General features: G+C 48.8%; 1 protein-coding gene across 3 annotated transcripts in view; it reads left to right on the forward strand.

The window, feature by feature from the left end:
- The window catches only part of LOC119940281 (cytochrome P450 4B1-like), a 28,950-nt gene extending 15,162 nt beyond the window's left edge, over positions 1 to 13,788 (forward strand). The window contains exons 5-13 of one of the 3 annotated variants that reach the window (XM_038760456.1): positions 254 to 378; positions 822 to 973; positions 2,039 to 2,145; positions 5,628 to 5,818; positions 7,664 to 7,797; positions 8,851 to 8,915; positions 9,106 to 9,188; positions 10,149 to 10,319; positions 13,488 to 13,591. In XM_038760456.1, coding sequence (XP_038616384.1) covers positions 254 to 378; positions 822 to 973; positions 2,039 to 2,145; positions 5,628 to 5,818; positions 7,664 to 7,797; positions 8,851 to 8,915; positions 9,106 to 9,188; positions 10,149 to 10,317 — 1,026 coding nt within the window. In that variant the 3' untranslated portion in view covers positions 10,318 to 10,319; positions 13,488 to 13,591. Of the gene's footprint in view, positions 1 to 253; positions 379 to 821; positions 974 to 2,038; positions 2,146 to 5,627; positions 5,819 to 7,663; positions 7,798 to 8,850; positions 8,916 to 9,105; positions 9,189 to 10,148; positions 10,320 to 11,846; positions 12,074 to 13,487; positions 13,592 to 13,615 lie in introns of those variants that run through there. The other 2 variants (XM_038760455.1, XM_038760453.1) reach the window with 2 other exon arrangements.

A 13,788-nucleotide genomic window follows, 5' to 3' on the forward strand; every position in this document is an offset into this window, starting at 1 on the left:
GTTCACTATTTGCCAGTCACCGTTCTAAGCGCTGGGGTAGATACCCGGGCTGTCCCCGCTCCCTATGACTTAATCAATCAGTCCTATTTATTGAGCACTTACTGCCTGCAGAGCAATATGCTAAGAACTCGGGAAAGTACGGTACAACAGAGTAGGTAGACGCACTCCCCGCCCATAACGAATTTCCAGTCAAGAAGGGGAGGTGGATATTAATATAAAGAAATCACAGACTTCTGCTCCATCCCCCACACAGGACAAGTGGGAAAAGAAGATGACCGCAGGGCCGTCCCTGGAAATCATCCACGACGTGGGGCTCATGGCTCTGGACAGCCTCATGAAGTGCACCTTTGGCAAGGGGAATAACAGCCAGGTGGCGAGGTCAGAGGTCACCAGCCCCTTCCTCACCTGTCTTCTAGCCCCTTCCCTCCCTCCCCCCGCCCCCCAACCTCCTGCTGGTCTGAGGGAAATGACCGCTTTCCTTGGGCCTTCCGCGGGAAACTGAGGAAAGGCATACTCCGTGCCAAGCGGATCCTGGATGGTCGGGCGGGAACCAGCCCCGGGGCCCACGGTTTAGGAAGGAGGGAAGGATGGCAGAGATCTCAGTCCCGTTCCACGGGGGCGGAAACGGCCCCCGAGAGCTCGCTGCGGGCAGGGAACGAGTCTACCAACACTGCTATATTGTACTCTCCCAAGCGCTCAGTTCAGTGGTCCGCATGTTGATCTACTGATCGATGGAGAGGTTCAGGGCCGGGTCTGAGGCCGGAGCAGAGAGGGGACTGGAAGTCTTTGACGCCGTTCCCCTTCTTCCCATCCCCCTGCAGTGAGAGCGCTTACTATCGCGCAGTCCACGACCTGACCATACTCACGCAACAGCGGCTCGACCGCTTCCAATATCACAACGACTTCATCTACTGGCTCACGCCGGCCGGGCGCCGCTATCTCCGGGCCTGCAAGGCCACCCATGACCATACAGGTACATCTCGGGGGGCTCCCTCCGCCCCGGTCTCCCTCCCCTCCTCCCCGGGCCGGGATCTCCCCCCTTGGACACACGGGGCGGGGGGCACCGACTGCGTCCGACCTGATCGGCTTGTAACGACCGCAGTGCGTAGAATCAATCAATCAATCAATCAATCGTATTTATTGAGCGCTCACTGTGTGCAGAGCACTGTACTAAGCACTTGGGAAGTCCAAGTTGGCAACATCTAGAGACAGTCCCTACCCAACAGTTGGCTCACAGTCTAAAAGGGGGAGACAGAGAACAAAACCAAACATACTAGCAAAATAAAATAAATAGAATAGATATGTACAAGTAAAATAGAGCTTAACAAGTACCATCGTTATCATTCGTTCATTCAATCGTCTTTATTGAGCGCTTGCTGTGTGCAGAGCACCGTACGAAGCGCTTGGGAAGTCCAAGTTGGCAACATCTAGAGACGGTCCCTACCCAACAGCGGGCTCGCGGTCTTGCAGGGGGAGACAGGCAACAAAACAAAACATATTAACAAAATAAAATAAATAGAATAGTAAATATGTACAAGTAAAATAAATAGAGTAATAAATCTGTACAAACATACATACAGGTGCTGTGGGGAGGGGAAGGAGGTAAGGCGGGGGCGATGGGGAGGGGGCTCGGTCTGGGAAGGTCTCCTGGAGGAGGTGAGCTATCATTTTTTTAGTGGCATTTATTAAGTGCTTACTATCTGCAAAGCACTGTTCTAAGCGCTGGGGAGTTTACAGTGTGATCACGTTGTCTCACGGGGGGGGCTCACAGTTTTAATCCCCATTTTACAGATGAGGTAACTGAGGCACAGAGAAGTTAAGTGATTTGCCCAAAGTCACACAGCTGACAAGTGGCGGAGCTGGGATTTGAACCCATGACCTCTGACTCCAAAGCCCGTGCTCTTTCCACTGCGCCATGCTGCTTCCCTCAATCGTACCTTATCAGAGACAGTATCAGAGAGAGTATTCCCTTACTCGTATCGTTGTTACGAGTAGGCGCTCAATAAATACCACTGATCGATGGGTTGATTGAACACAGACCAAGTCATCCGGGAGAGGAAGGCGGCCCTCCAGAACGAGCGGGAGCTGGCAGCGCTCCAGAAGAAGAGGCATCTGGATTTTCTGGACATCCTGCTCTTCGCCAAGGTCAGTCTCGGGGCCGGGGGACGGCCGGGGTTCGGGCCTCTGCCCACCCCGAACCGTAACCGGCCCGAAAAGGCCTAGGGGAATAATAATAATAATAATGATAGCATTTATTAAGCGCTTACTATGTGCAAAGCACTGTTCTAAGCGCTGGGGGGTTACAAGGTGATCAGGTTGTCCCACGGGGGGCTCACAGTCTTCATCCCCATTTTCCAGATGAGGGAACTGAGGCCCAGAGAAGTGAAGTTTGGTTATGTTATGTTTGGTTCTGTTCTCTGTCTCCCCCTTTTAGACTGTGAGCCCACTGTTGGGTAGGGACTGTCTCTATGTGATGCCAATTTGTACTTCCCAAGCGCTTAGTACAGTGCTCTGCACATAGTAAGCGCTCAATAAATCTGATTGACTGATTGATTGATTGAAGTGACTTGCCCAAAGTCACACAGCTGACAGTTGGCAGAGCCGGGATTTGAACCCCCGACCTCTGACTCCAAAGCCCGGGCTCTTTCCACTGAGCCACGCTGCTTCCCAGACGTAGTCTGGGAAGGCCTCTTGGAGGAGATGTGCCTCTATTAAGGTTTGAAGGGTAGAGAGCAATCGACTACCAGATATAAAGAGGAAGGACATTCGAGGTCAGAGGCGGGATGTGGGTGAGAGGTTGACGGTGAGATAGGCAAGATCAAGGTTCAGTGAGTAGGTAGGAGCCAGGTGCAGTAGGAGAGGGCAAGGTGACAGTGCTTATATAGAGACAGTCCCTACCCAATAGTAAAGGGAGCAAGTCAGGGCAACACAGAAGGGAGTGGAAGAAATGGAAAAGAGGACTTAATAATAATAATAGGGGAAGTCGCCGTGAACCCTGCGGCCGGACCTCCGAAGCCATGCGACGTTGGAATCCCTTCCCCTCCGTCCCCTGACTCCAGGGCCTTCCCGGGCCCCTCTGAAATGGGGCACTTCATCCCAGCCACAGCCACAGGACTTCCTCCAGGAGGCCTTCCCAGACTGAGCCCCTACCTTCCTCTCCCCCTCGTCCACCTCTCCATCCCCCCATCTTACCTCCTTCCCTTCCCCCCAGCACCTGTATATATGTATATATGGTTGTACATATTTATTACTCTATTTATTTATTTATTTATTTTACTTGTACATTTCTTTCCTATTTATTTTATTTTGTTGGTATGTTTGGTTCTGTTCTCTGTCTCCCCCTTTTAGACTGTGAGCCCACTGTTGGGTAGGGACTGTCTCTATGTGTTGCCAATTTGTACTTCCCAAGCGCTTAGTACAGTGCTCTGCACATAGTAAGTGCTCAATAAATACGATTGATTGATTGATTGATTGATTGATTGACTTGGAGACATGAGCCGGAGGGCTGGGCTGGGCTAACCAGACGCCGTCTCACCCCACTGCTCCCCTCCTCCAACTCAGCTCTCGCACTTCACCCCCTAATGCCAACCTTCTCCCCGTACCTCCATCTCGTCTACCTCTCCGCCGACCTCTCACCCGGGGAGCGTCCTCCCTCCTCATATCATCATCATCATCATCATCGATCGTATTCATTGAGGGATGTACTGTGCGCAGAGCACTGTACTGATCACTTGGGAGAGGCCAGTATAGTTTGTAGACGTGGTCGCTCCCCTCAGAAAGCCTCCAGTCTAGGGGTCACCCATCTCCGTTCTGTGTTTAGTCAGTCAGTCAGTCAGTAGTATTTATTGGCTGCTTGCTGTGTGCAGACCAGTGTACTAAACCCTTGGGAGAGTATAATATAACAATATAACAGACACCAATCAATCATATTTATTGAGCACTTACTGTGTGCAGAGCACTGGACTAAGCACTTGGAAAGTCCAAGTTGGCAACATATAGAGACAGTCCCTACCCAACAGTGGGCTCACAGTCTTAAAGGGGGAGACAGAGAACAAAACCAAACAGACTAACAAAATAAAATAAATAGAATAGATATGTACAAGTAAAATAAATAAACAAATAAAAAACCACAACAGGCTCACAGTCTAGAGGGGGAGACAGACATTAATCAATCAGTCAATCAATCGTATTTATTGAGCACTTACTGTGTGCAGAGCACTGTACTAAGAGCTTGGAAAGTCCAAGTTGGCAACATATAGAGACAGTCCCTACCCAACAGTGGGCTCACAGTCTAAAAGGGGGAGACAGAGAACAAATCCAAACATACTAACAAAATAAAATAAATAGAATAGATATGTACAAGTAAGATAAATAAATAAATAAATAGAGTAATAAATATGTACAAACATATATACATATATACAGGTATATATACATATATACACAATGACTCTCCCCCACTTCGAAGCCTTCTTAAAGACCCACCTCCTCCAAGAGGCCCTCCCTGATTAAGCCCTCCTTCCCTCTTCTCCCACTCCCTTCTGCATCACCCTGACTCGCTCCCTTTATTCGTGTCCCCCTCCCAGCCCCTCAGCACTTATGTCCATATCTGCCATTTATTGACGTATATTAATGTCTGTCTCCTCCCTCTAGACTGTGAGCTTGTTGTGGTTTTTTATTTATTTATTTATTTTACTTGTACGTATCTATTCTATTTATTTTATTTTGTTAATCTGTTTGGTTTTGTTCTCTGTCTCCCTCTTTTAGACTGTGAGCCCACTGTTGGGTAGGGACTGTCTCTATATGTTGCCAACTTGGACTTCCCAAGCGCTTAGTACAGTGCTCTGCACACGGTAAGTGCTCAATAAATACGATTGATTGATTGATTAATGTCTGTCTCCCCCTCTAGACTGTGAGCTTGTTGTGGTTTTTATTTATTTATTTATTTTACTTGTACCTATCTATTCTATTTATTTTATTTTGTTAGTCTGTTTGGTTTTGTTCTCTGTCTCCCCCTTTTAGACTGTGAGCCCTCTGTTGGGTAGGGACTGTCTCTAGATGTTGCCAGCTTGGACTTCCCAAGCGCTTAGTACAGTGCTCTGCACACAGTAAGCGCTCAATAAATGCGATTGATTGATTGATTGATGCCTGTCTCCCCCTCAAGACTGTGAGATTGTTGTGGTTTTTTATTTATTTATTTATTTTACTTGTATATATCTATTCTATTTATTTTATTTTGTTAGTCTGTCTGGTTTTGTTCTCTGTCTCCCCCTTTTAGACTGTGAGCCCACTGTTGGGTGGGGACTGCCTCTATATGTTGCCAACTTGGACTTCCCAAGTGCTTAGTCCAGTGCTCTGCACACAGTAAGCGCTCAATAAATACGATTGATTGGTGTCTGTTATATTGTTATATTATACTCTCCCAAGGGCTTAGTACACTGGTCTGCACACAGCAAGCAGCCAATAAATACTACTGACTGACTGACTGACTAAACACAGAACGGAGATGGGTGGCCCCTAGACTGGAGGCTTTCTGAGGGGAGCGACCGCGTCTACAAACTATACTGGCCTCTCCCAAGTGCTCAGTACAGTGCTCTGCGCACAGTACGTCCCTCCCCCTCCTTCAGGACGAAAACGGCGAGGGGCTGTCGGACGCGGACCTGCGGGCCGAGGTGGACACGTTTATGTTCGAGGGCCACGACACCACTACCAGCGGCATCTCCTGGTTCCTCTACTCTTTGGCCCTCCATCCCGAGCATCAGCAGCGCTGCCGTGAGGAAGTCCAGGAGATTCTGGGAGACCGGGACACCTTCCAGTGGTAAGGTCCCCCCGCCGCCCTCCATTTTTTAAAATGGTATTTGGTAAGTGTTTAAGCACTGTTCTAAAAACTGAGGTTGACGCAAAATAATCAGGTTGGACCCAGTCCCTGTCCCATCAATCAATCAATCAATCAATCAATCGTATTTATTGAGCGCTTACTATGTGCAGAGCACTGTACTAAGCGCTTGGGAAGAACAAATTGGCAACACATAGAGACAGTCCCTACCCAACAGTGGGCTCACAGTCTAAAAGGGGGAGACAGAGAACAAAACCAAACATACCAACAAAATAAAATAAATAGGATAGAAATGTACAAGCAAAATAAATAAATAAATAGAGTAATAAATATGTACAACCATAAAAGGCCCACAATCTCAATCACAGGGACGAGGATTTAATCTCCTTTTTCCAGATGAGGTTATTGAGGCACAGAGAAGTGAAGTGACGCACCCGAAGTCACACAGCAGGTACATGGCAGAGCTGGGATTAGGACCCAGGTCCTCTGATTCCCAAGTCTGTGCTCTCACCGCGAGGGTGAGGTTACTGAGGCACAGAGAAGTGAAGTGACGCTCCCAAAGTCACACAGCAGGTACATGGCAGATCTGGGATTAAGACCCAGGTCCTCTGATTCCCAAGTCTGCGCTCTCACCGCGAGGCCATGCTGCTTCTTCTTTCTTCGTCCTCCCGAGTGCAATTTATTTTAGCCTGACTCCCCTGTTGGGTTGTAAGCTTCTTGAGGGCAAGAATCGTGTTTCCTTATTCTTTTGTGCGGTCCCAACCACTCAGTGGGGTGAGCTACACACAAAAGGTGCTCAGTATCGATTCATTCATGCATTCGATCTTATTTATAGAGTGCTTACTGTGTGCGAAGCGCTGTACTAAGCGCTTGGGAGAGTACAATGCAACAGAGACGGTAGACACGTTCCCTTCCCACTGTTACTCTATTTATTTTACTTGTACATATTTACTATTCTATTTATTTTGTCAATGAGGTGCATACAGCTTTACTTCTATTTATTCTGATGACTTGACACCCGCCCACATGTTGTGTTTTGTTGTCTGTCTCCCCCTTCTAGACTGTGAGCCTGCTGTTGGGTGGGGGCCGTCTCTATATGTTGCCAACTTGTACTTCCCGAGCGCTTAGTACAGTACTCTGCACACAGTAAGCGCTCAATAAATACGATTGAATGAATGAATGAATACGAGCTTACAGTGTTGAGGGCTTAGTTCGTACTATGGATTGATTTATTTGGAGTATTTAGATGGTAGACTGTAAACTCTAGTTTGCAAGCCCCTATAGACTGTAAGCTCCTTGCGAGCAGGGAACGTGTTTACCAACTCTGTTACATTGGACTCTCCCAAGTGCTTAACACAGTGTTCTGCACACAGTAAGCGCTCAACAAATACAGCTGACTGTACTTCCTTCCCTTCCCCACAGCACCTGTATATACGTTTGTACATATTTATTACTCTATTTATTTATTTATTTTACTTGTACATATCTATTCTATTTATTTTATTTTGTTAGTGTGTTTGGTTTTGTTCTCTGTCTCCCCCTTTTAGAGTGTGAGCCCTCTGTTGGGTAGGGACTGTCTCTATACGTTGCCAACTTGTACTTCCCAAGCGCTTAGTACAGTGCTCTGCGCACAGGAAGCGCTCAATAAATACGATTGATTGATTGATTGAAACGCGGGGTTTTCTTCTGGAGGGAGAAAGAATCCCAGGACTTTTTTTTTTCCCAGGAGGGAGGTCAAAGCGGGAAGCCTCTTCCCCATTTTACCAATGGGGAAACTGAGGCGTCCGGCCTCCCCGCCTCGGTGTTGACAGCCCCTGTTGCCTCCAGGGACGATCTGGGAAAGATGACTTACCTCACCCTGTGCATGAAGGAGAGCTTACGCCTCTACCCGCCCGTCCCCCAGATCTATCGCCAGCTGAACAAGCCGGTTCACTTCGTCGATGGAAGGAACCTGCCAGAAGGTCGGTTTCCTTTCCTTATCGAAAGCCCGTCTCCTTCAGGAGGCCTTCCACGACTAAGCCCTCCTTTCCGCTTCTCCCACTCCCTTCTGGATCGCCCTGACTCGCTCCCTTTATTTTCCCCCTTCCCAGCCCCACGGCATTTATGTCCATATCTGTAATATATCCATTTACGTTAATGTCTATCTCCCCCTCTAGATTGCAAGCTCACTGGGGGCAGGGGATGTGTCCGTTTGTTGTTATAGCATACTCTTCTAAGCGCTTTGTACAGTGCTCTGCCCGTAGGAAGCGCTCAATAAATACGATCGACTGACTGAACTACTGTCCGGAGAGCAGCCAAGTTACCACAAGACCCCCGGCTCACCCGGGCGTTGGATCCCTTCCCTGGCTAAAAACGCCTCTTTCCCCACCGTTGTCTTGCAATTCCAATCTGGGACATTCTGGGAAAGCTGACCCTCAAGGACCGAGGGTTGGGGATCCAGGGCAAAATTCATTCTCAAACCGTCGCAGGAACGTTGGACAAGGGGATTTAGTTTGGAGAGAAAGGGGGAAGTAGATGAGATTTTAATGTTTACACTTCCCCACTAAAAAAGCTTCAGTAACCATATAGACTTCCACAGAGAGAAAGTCAGCCTTCAAACGAAGTTCTATAAACATGATCTCTTGAACATGGGCGCATCACTCTGGTTCACAGTGAGGATGAGAGAGGTGATGATGACGATGATGGGAGTCAGGTAGAGCAAGGGAGGTGAGAAACAGGCCCAGAAGAAGCCTCTCAAGTCCTGAATTTAGGGGCTGTGCCCGACTTGCTGATCCGGTCTCTTCGCTCCCCCAGAAGACATCATTTTCCCAGAAGATTCTGAGAAATGATGGGCAGAGAGTAGGGGAGGAACCAGCTCCCTCTTCCTCCTTCAGTGGCCTCTGACCTCAGTTCCACTTCCACTGGTGGCCTGACCATTTCAGAGAGCTTTGAAGGTTGACTGCCTCACAGCTCAGCCCATGGAAGCGGGGGTGAAACTGTGATTTCGTTACCGGGTTTTCCCTCCCTCCACCCAGGCGCCCTGGTCTCCCTGCATATCTACGCTCTCCACCGGAACCCTAAAGTGTGGTCTGACCCCGAGGTAATTCAGGGATTGGGGTGCCTCCGGGCTGGTCTTCTTTCCTATGGGGTTGGGAGGAGGGGGACATCCCTAAGCTAGCACGGAGAGGGACAAGGGCCGGGTCTAAGGTCAACATTGTCTAAGAGGGCGGGCCGGAGCGCGGGATTTGGACTCCGGTCGGTGGACGAAGCGCGTGCGTTCTCCCTTTCAGGTGTTCGATCCCCTCCGCTTCTCCCCGGAGAACTCCGTGGGCCGACACCCTTACGCCTTCTTGCCGTTCTCCGCGGGGCCCAGGTACGGTTTGGTGTCGGGGGAGACCGCTTGAGGGGAGCCTCCAAACACCCCCTCCGGACCTCCTGTGTGGGTGGCCAAGAAGGAGCAACGAGGGTGGGCCTTCTCTTTCCTCTTCTGGATGGAGAGGTGAAGGGTCATAATAATAATAATAATAATAATGATGGCATTTGGTAAGCGCTTACTACGTGCAAAGCACTGTCTAAGCGCTGGATACTCAGAGGCAGGGCGATGATGGGAACCAGAGGAATGGAAAAGGGGGAAGGATGGACAAATACGGTCCCTTGGAAGCCCCATTCCCAGATGTCGCACCCCCTGCAGGTCCCGCCCTCTGGAACGGGACCTCGTCATCCCCCGGGCCTGGAATGCCCTCCCTCTGCCCATCCACCAAGCTAGCTCTCTTCCTCCCTTCAAGGCCCTACTGAGAGCTCACCTCCTCCAGGAGGCCTTCCCAGACTAAGCCCCTTCCTTCCTCTCCCCCTTGCCCCCCTCTCCATCCCCCCATCTTACCTCCTTCCCTTCCCCACACCACCTGTATATATGTATATATGTTTGTACATATTTATTACTCTATTTATTTACTTATTTTACTTGTACATATCTATTCTATTTATTTTATTTTGTTAGTATGTTTGGTTTTGTTCTCTGTCTCCCCCTTTTAGACTGTGAGCCCACTGTTGGGTAGGGACTGTCTCTATGTGTTGCCAACTTGTACTTCCCAAGCGCTTAGTCCAGTGCTCTGCTACACAGTAAGTGCTCAATAAATACAATTGATGATGATGATGATGATGGAACCTCCACTCCCGGGCCTGTGGGAAAGATGTCCATCCTTTACAAGCCCTCTTCACCCCCCACCCTGGTATTCTCTCTGCCTCTGTCTCTACCACCTCCCTCCGCCTTTCCTGAGCCTGGCTCTCTCCGGCCGGTGTCCCCGACACCGGCGAGGCCTCCTCTCTCCCCCAGGAACTGCATCGGGCAGCAGTTCGCCATGATGGAGATGAAGGTGGTGGCCGCCCAGTGCCTGCTCCGCTTCGAGTTCCTGCCCGACCCTTCCCGGCCCCCGGAGCCCATTCCCCATCTGATCCTCAAGTCCAAGACGGGCATCCACCTGCGCCTCAGGAAGCTGCAGTAGGGGTGGGTATGGGAAGGCGAGGGACAGGGAGGTGTGACCCGGGGAGGGGAAGGATGGTGACGGGAGGTAGTGAGGCTGCCTTCAATGATTCATCATTAGTAGCAGTAATAATAGTAATAATGGTATTTGTTAAGCACTTACTATGTGCCAGGCGCTGTCTAGAAGGGGAAGCCAGACAGACGTCGGGGCCTGTTTCAACCCCAGAAGGTGACGGGGACCTGCGTCCCCTGTCTTCCAGCTGTTGGGAACTGACTGGGATGAAGCCATTTTGTCATCCCCACAGGTGTCGTTCATTCATTAAATCATATTTACTGAGCTCTTACCGTGTGCAGAGCACTGTACTAAGCGCTTGGGAGAGTTCAACAGAGCAAGAAACAGACACATTCCCTGCCCAGGTCGCTCCCTCAGCCTCACTCCCTCCAGGCAGCCAACCGGACCCGCCAACTTCCATCCGTTCTTTCATTCATTCATTCAGTCGTATTTATTGAGCGCTTATTGTGTGCAGAGCACTGTACGAAGCACTTGGGAAGTCCAATTTGGCGACATTTGTTGCCAATTTGTACTTCCCAAGCGCTTAGTACAGTGCTCTGCACATAGTAAGCGCTCAATAAATACGATTGATGATGACATATAGAGACGGTCCCTACCCAGCAACGGGCTCACAGTCTAGAAGGGGGAGACGGACGACAAAACAAAACATGTGGACAGGTGTCGAGTCGTCAGAACAAGTAGAATGGAAGCTAAATGCGCGTCATGCACACAGTAAATCGAAGAGTAAATATGTACAAGTAAAATAAATAGAGTAATAAATCTGTACAAACATCTATACAGGTGCTGCGGGGAGGGGAAGGAGGGAGGGCGGACAGAGGAAAAAGGGGGCTCAGGCTGGAAAGACCCCATATGGGGTGTTTTTGACCCGCTGGCTCTTGGCCTGATCATCATCATCATCATCAATCATATTTATTGAGCGCTTACTATGTGCAGAGCACTGTACTAAGCGCTTGGGAAGTACAAATTGGCAACATATAGAGACAGTCCCTTCCCAACAGTGGGCTCACAGTCTAAAAGGGGGAGACAGAGAACAAAACCAAACATACTAACAGAACAAAATAAATAGGGTAGATATGTACAAGTAAAATAAATAAATAAATAAATAGAGTAATAAATCACCCCAAGACCTCCCCACTGGGTCCCACCCACCACTTTCCCATGCTTGGCCCCGGGTCGTGATGATGCTCCCCACAGCACCTGTATATATGTATATATGTTTGTACATATTTGTACATATTTATTGCTCTATTTATTTATTTATTTATTTTACTTGTACATATCTATTCTATTTATTTTATTTTGTTAGTATGTTTGGTTTTGTTCTCTGTCTCCCCCTTTCACACTGTGAGCCCACTGTTGGGTAGGGACCGTCTCTACATGTTGCCATCTCGTACTTCCCAAGCGCTTATTCCAGTGCTCTGCACACAGTAAGCGCTCAATAAATATGATTGATTGATTGATTGAACGGTCATCCCCAGGACATCAGCGACAAGACGTGGCAGGGTGACGCCAACCATTGGGGTCACGCGGGCCCCGGGAGGCACCGGCCCGGCCCCCGGACACCCAGCGGCCCCAGATGCCACCGGTGCGGAGGGAACCGGGCGGTTGCTCCGAAGCCCTGGCTCCACGGTGTGTTTGACCACAAGATAAGCGCTTAGTACAGTGCTCTGCACATAGTAAGCGCTCAATAAATACGATTGATTGATTTCTAGACTCTGAGCTCGTTGTGGGCAGGGAATGCGTCGGCTTACTGTTCTGTGGTACTCTCCCAGGCGCTTCATACAGTGCTCTCCGCCCAGTAAATGCAACCGAATGAATGAATTGAATGACAGTCAGGAACCATGGAAATTAAGAGAGGAAAAATCAAGGAGTTGTGTAAATCGTCCACCTCCCCCTGATAGGCCCTAAGCCCCTCAGGGGCGAAGATCGATCAATCAATCAATCAATCAATCATATTTATTGAGCGCTTACTGTGCGCAGACCGTACTAAGTGCTTGGGAAGTACAAGTTGGCAATCAATCAATCAATCAATCATATTTATAGAGCTCTTACTGTGTGCAGAGCACTGTACTAAGCGCTTGGGAAGTACAAGTTGGCAATCAATCAATCAATCAATCAATCGTATTTATTGAGCGCTTACTGTGTGCAGAGCACCGTACTAAGTGCTTGGGAAGTACAAGTTGGCAATCAATCAATCAATCAATCGTATTTATTGAGCGCTTACTGTGTGCAGAGCACTGGACTAAGAGCTTGGGAAGTACAAGTTGGCAATCAATCAATCAATCAATCGTATTTATTGAGCGCTTACTGTGTGCAGAGCACTGGACTAAGCGCTTAGGAAGTACGAGTTGGCAACATATAGAGACAGTCCCTACCCAACAATGGGCTCACAGTCTAGAAGGGGGAGACAGAGGACAAAACCAAACATACTAACAAAATAAAATAAATAGAATAGATATGTACAAGTAAAATAAATAAATAGAGTAATAAATATGTACAAACATATATACATATATACAGGTGCTGTGGGGAAGGGAAGGAGGTAAGATGGGGGGGATGGAGAGGGGGACGAGGGGGAGAGGAGGGAAGGGGCTGAAGATCAGTCTCATACGTCTTCTGAATGATCCCCAAGCCCCCAGCACAGTGCTCCACAAACATGTATGCTCCCATTACTGCGCTCTGCTTTAAGCGCCCATTCATCATCATCATCAATAGTATTTATTGAGCGCTTACTGTGTGCAGAGCACTTTACTAAGCGCTTGGAAAGTACAAGTTGGCAACATATAGAGACAGTCCCTACCCAACAGTGGGCTCACAGTCTAAAAGGGGGAGACAGAGAACAAAACCAAACATACTAACAAAATAAAATAAATAGAATAGATATGTACAAGTAAAATAAATAAATAGAGTAATAAATATATACAAACATATATACATATATACAGGTGCTGTGGGGAAGGGAAGGAGGTAAAATGGGGGGGATGGAGAGGGTGATGAGGGGGAGAGGTAGGAAGGGGCTGAAGATCAGTCTCATACGTCTTCTGAACGATCCCCAAGCACCCAGCACAGTGCTCTGCTTTAAGCGCCCATTAGATGCTCAGTATAGTCCCCGCTCACAGGTGTCACACTTCGGGCACTCAGTGAATCCTGGTGATGACCGTGAAGATGATGATTGCGTTTAAAGCTTCCAGAACATCCCCTGCCTTTCCTTAAAAAATTCTGGGCCTAAAGAGCTTGCCCTCCACAGGCTCCGTCGCCAACATCCGCCGCCGCCTCACAAGTCTCTGAGCGAGGAAGTTCTTCTGGATGTCTAGCCTCAATCCCTCCTGCTGTCACCCTCTCCAAGTCGCGGAACAGTTGTCGGCTCCAACTTGTAACTGACTCTCAGCAAGGCATCAATAAACCTTCTTGCTCTGCCCA

Source organism: Tachyglossus aculeatus, chromosome 18 (assembly GCF_015852505.1).
Source record: "Tachyglossus aculeatus isolate mTacAcu1 chromosome 18, mTacAcu1.pri, whole genome shotgun sequence".
NCBI classification, from domain to species: Eukaryota; Metazoa; Chordata; class Mammalia; order Monotremata; family Tachyglossidae; genus Tachyglossus; species Tachyglossus aculeatus.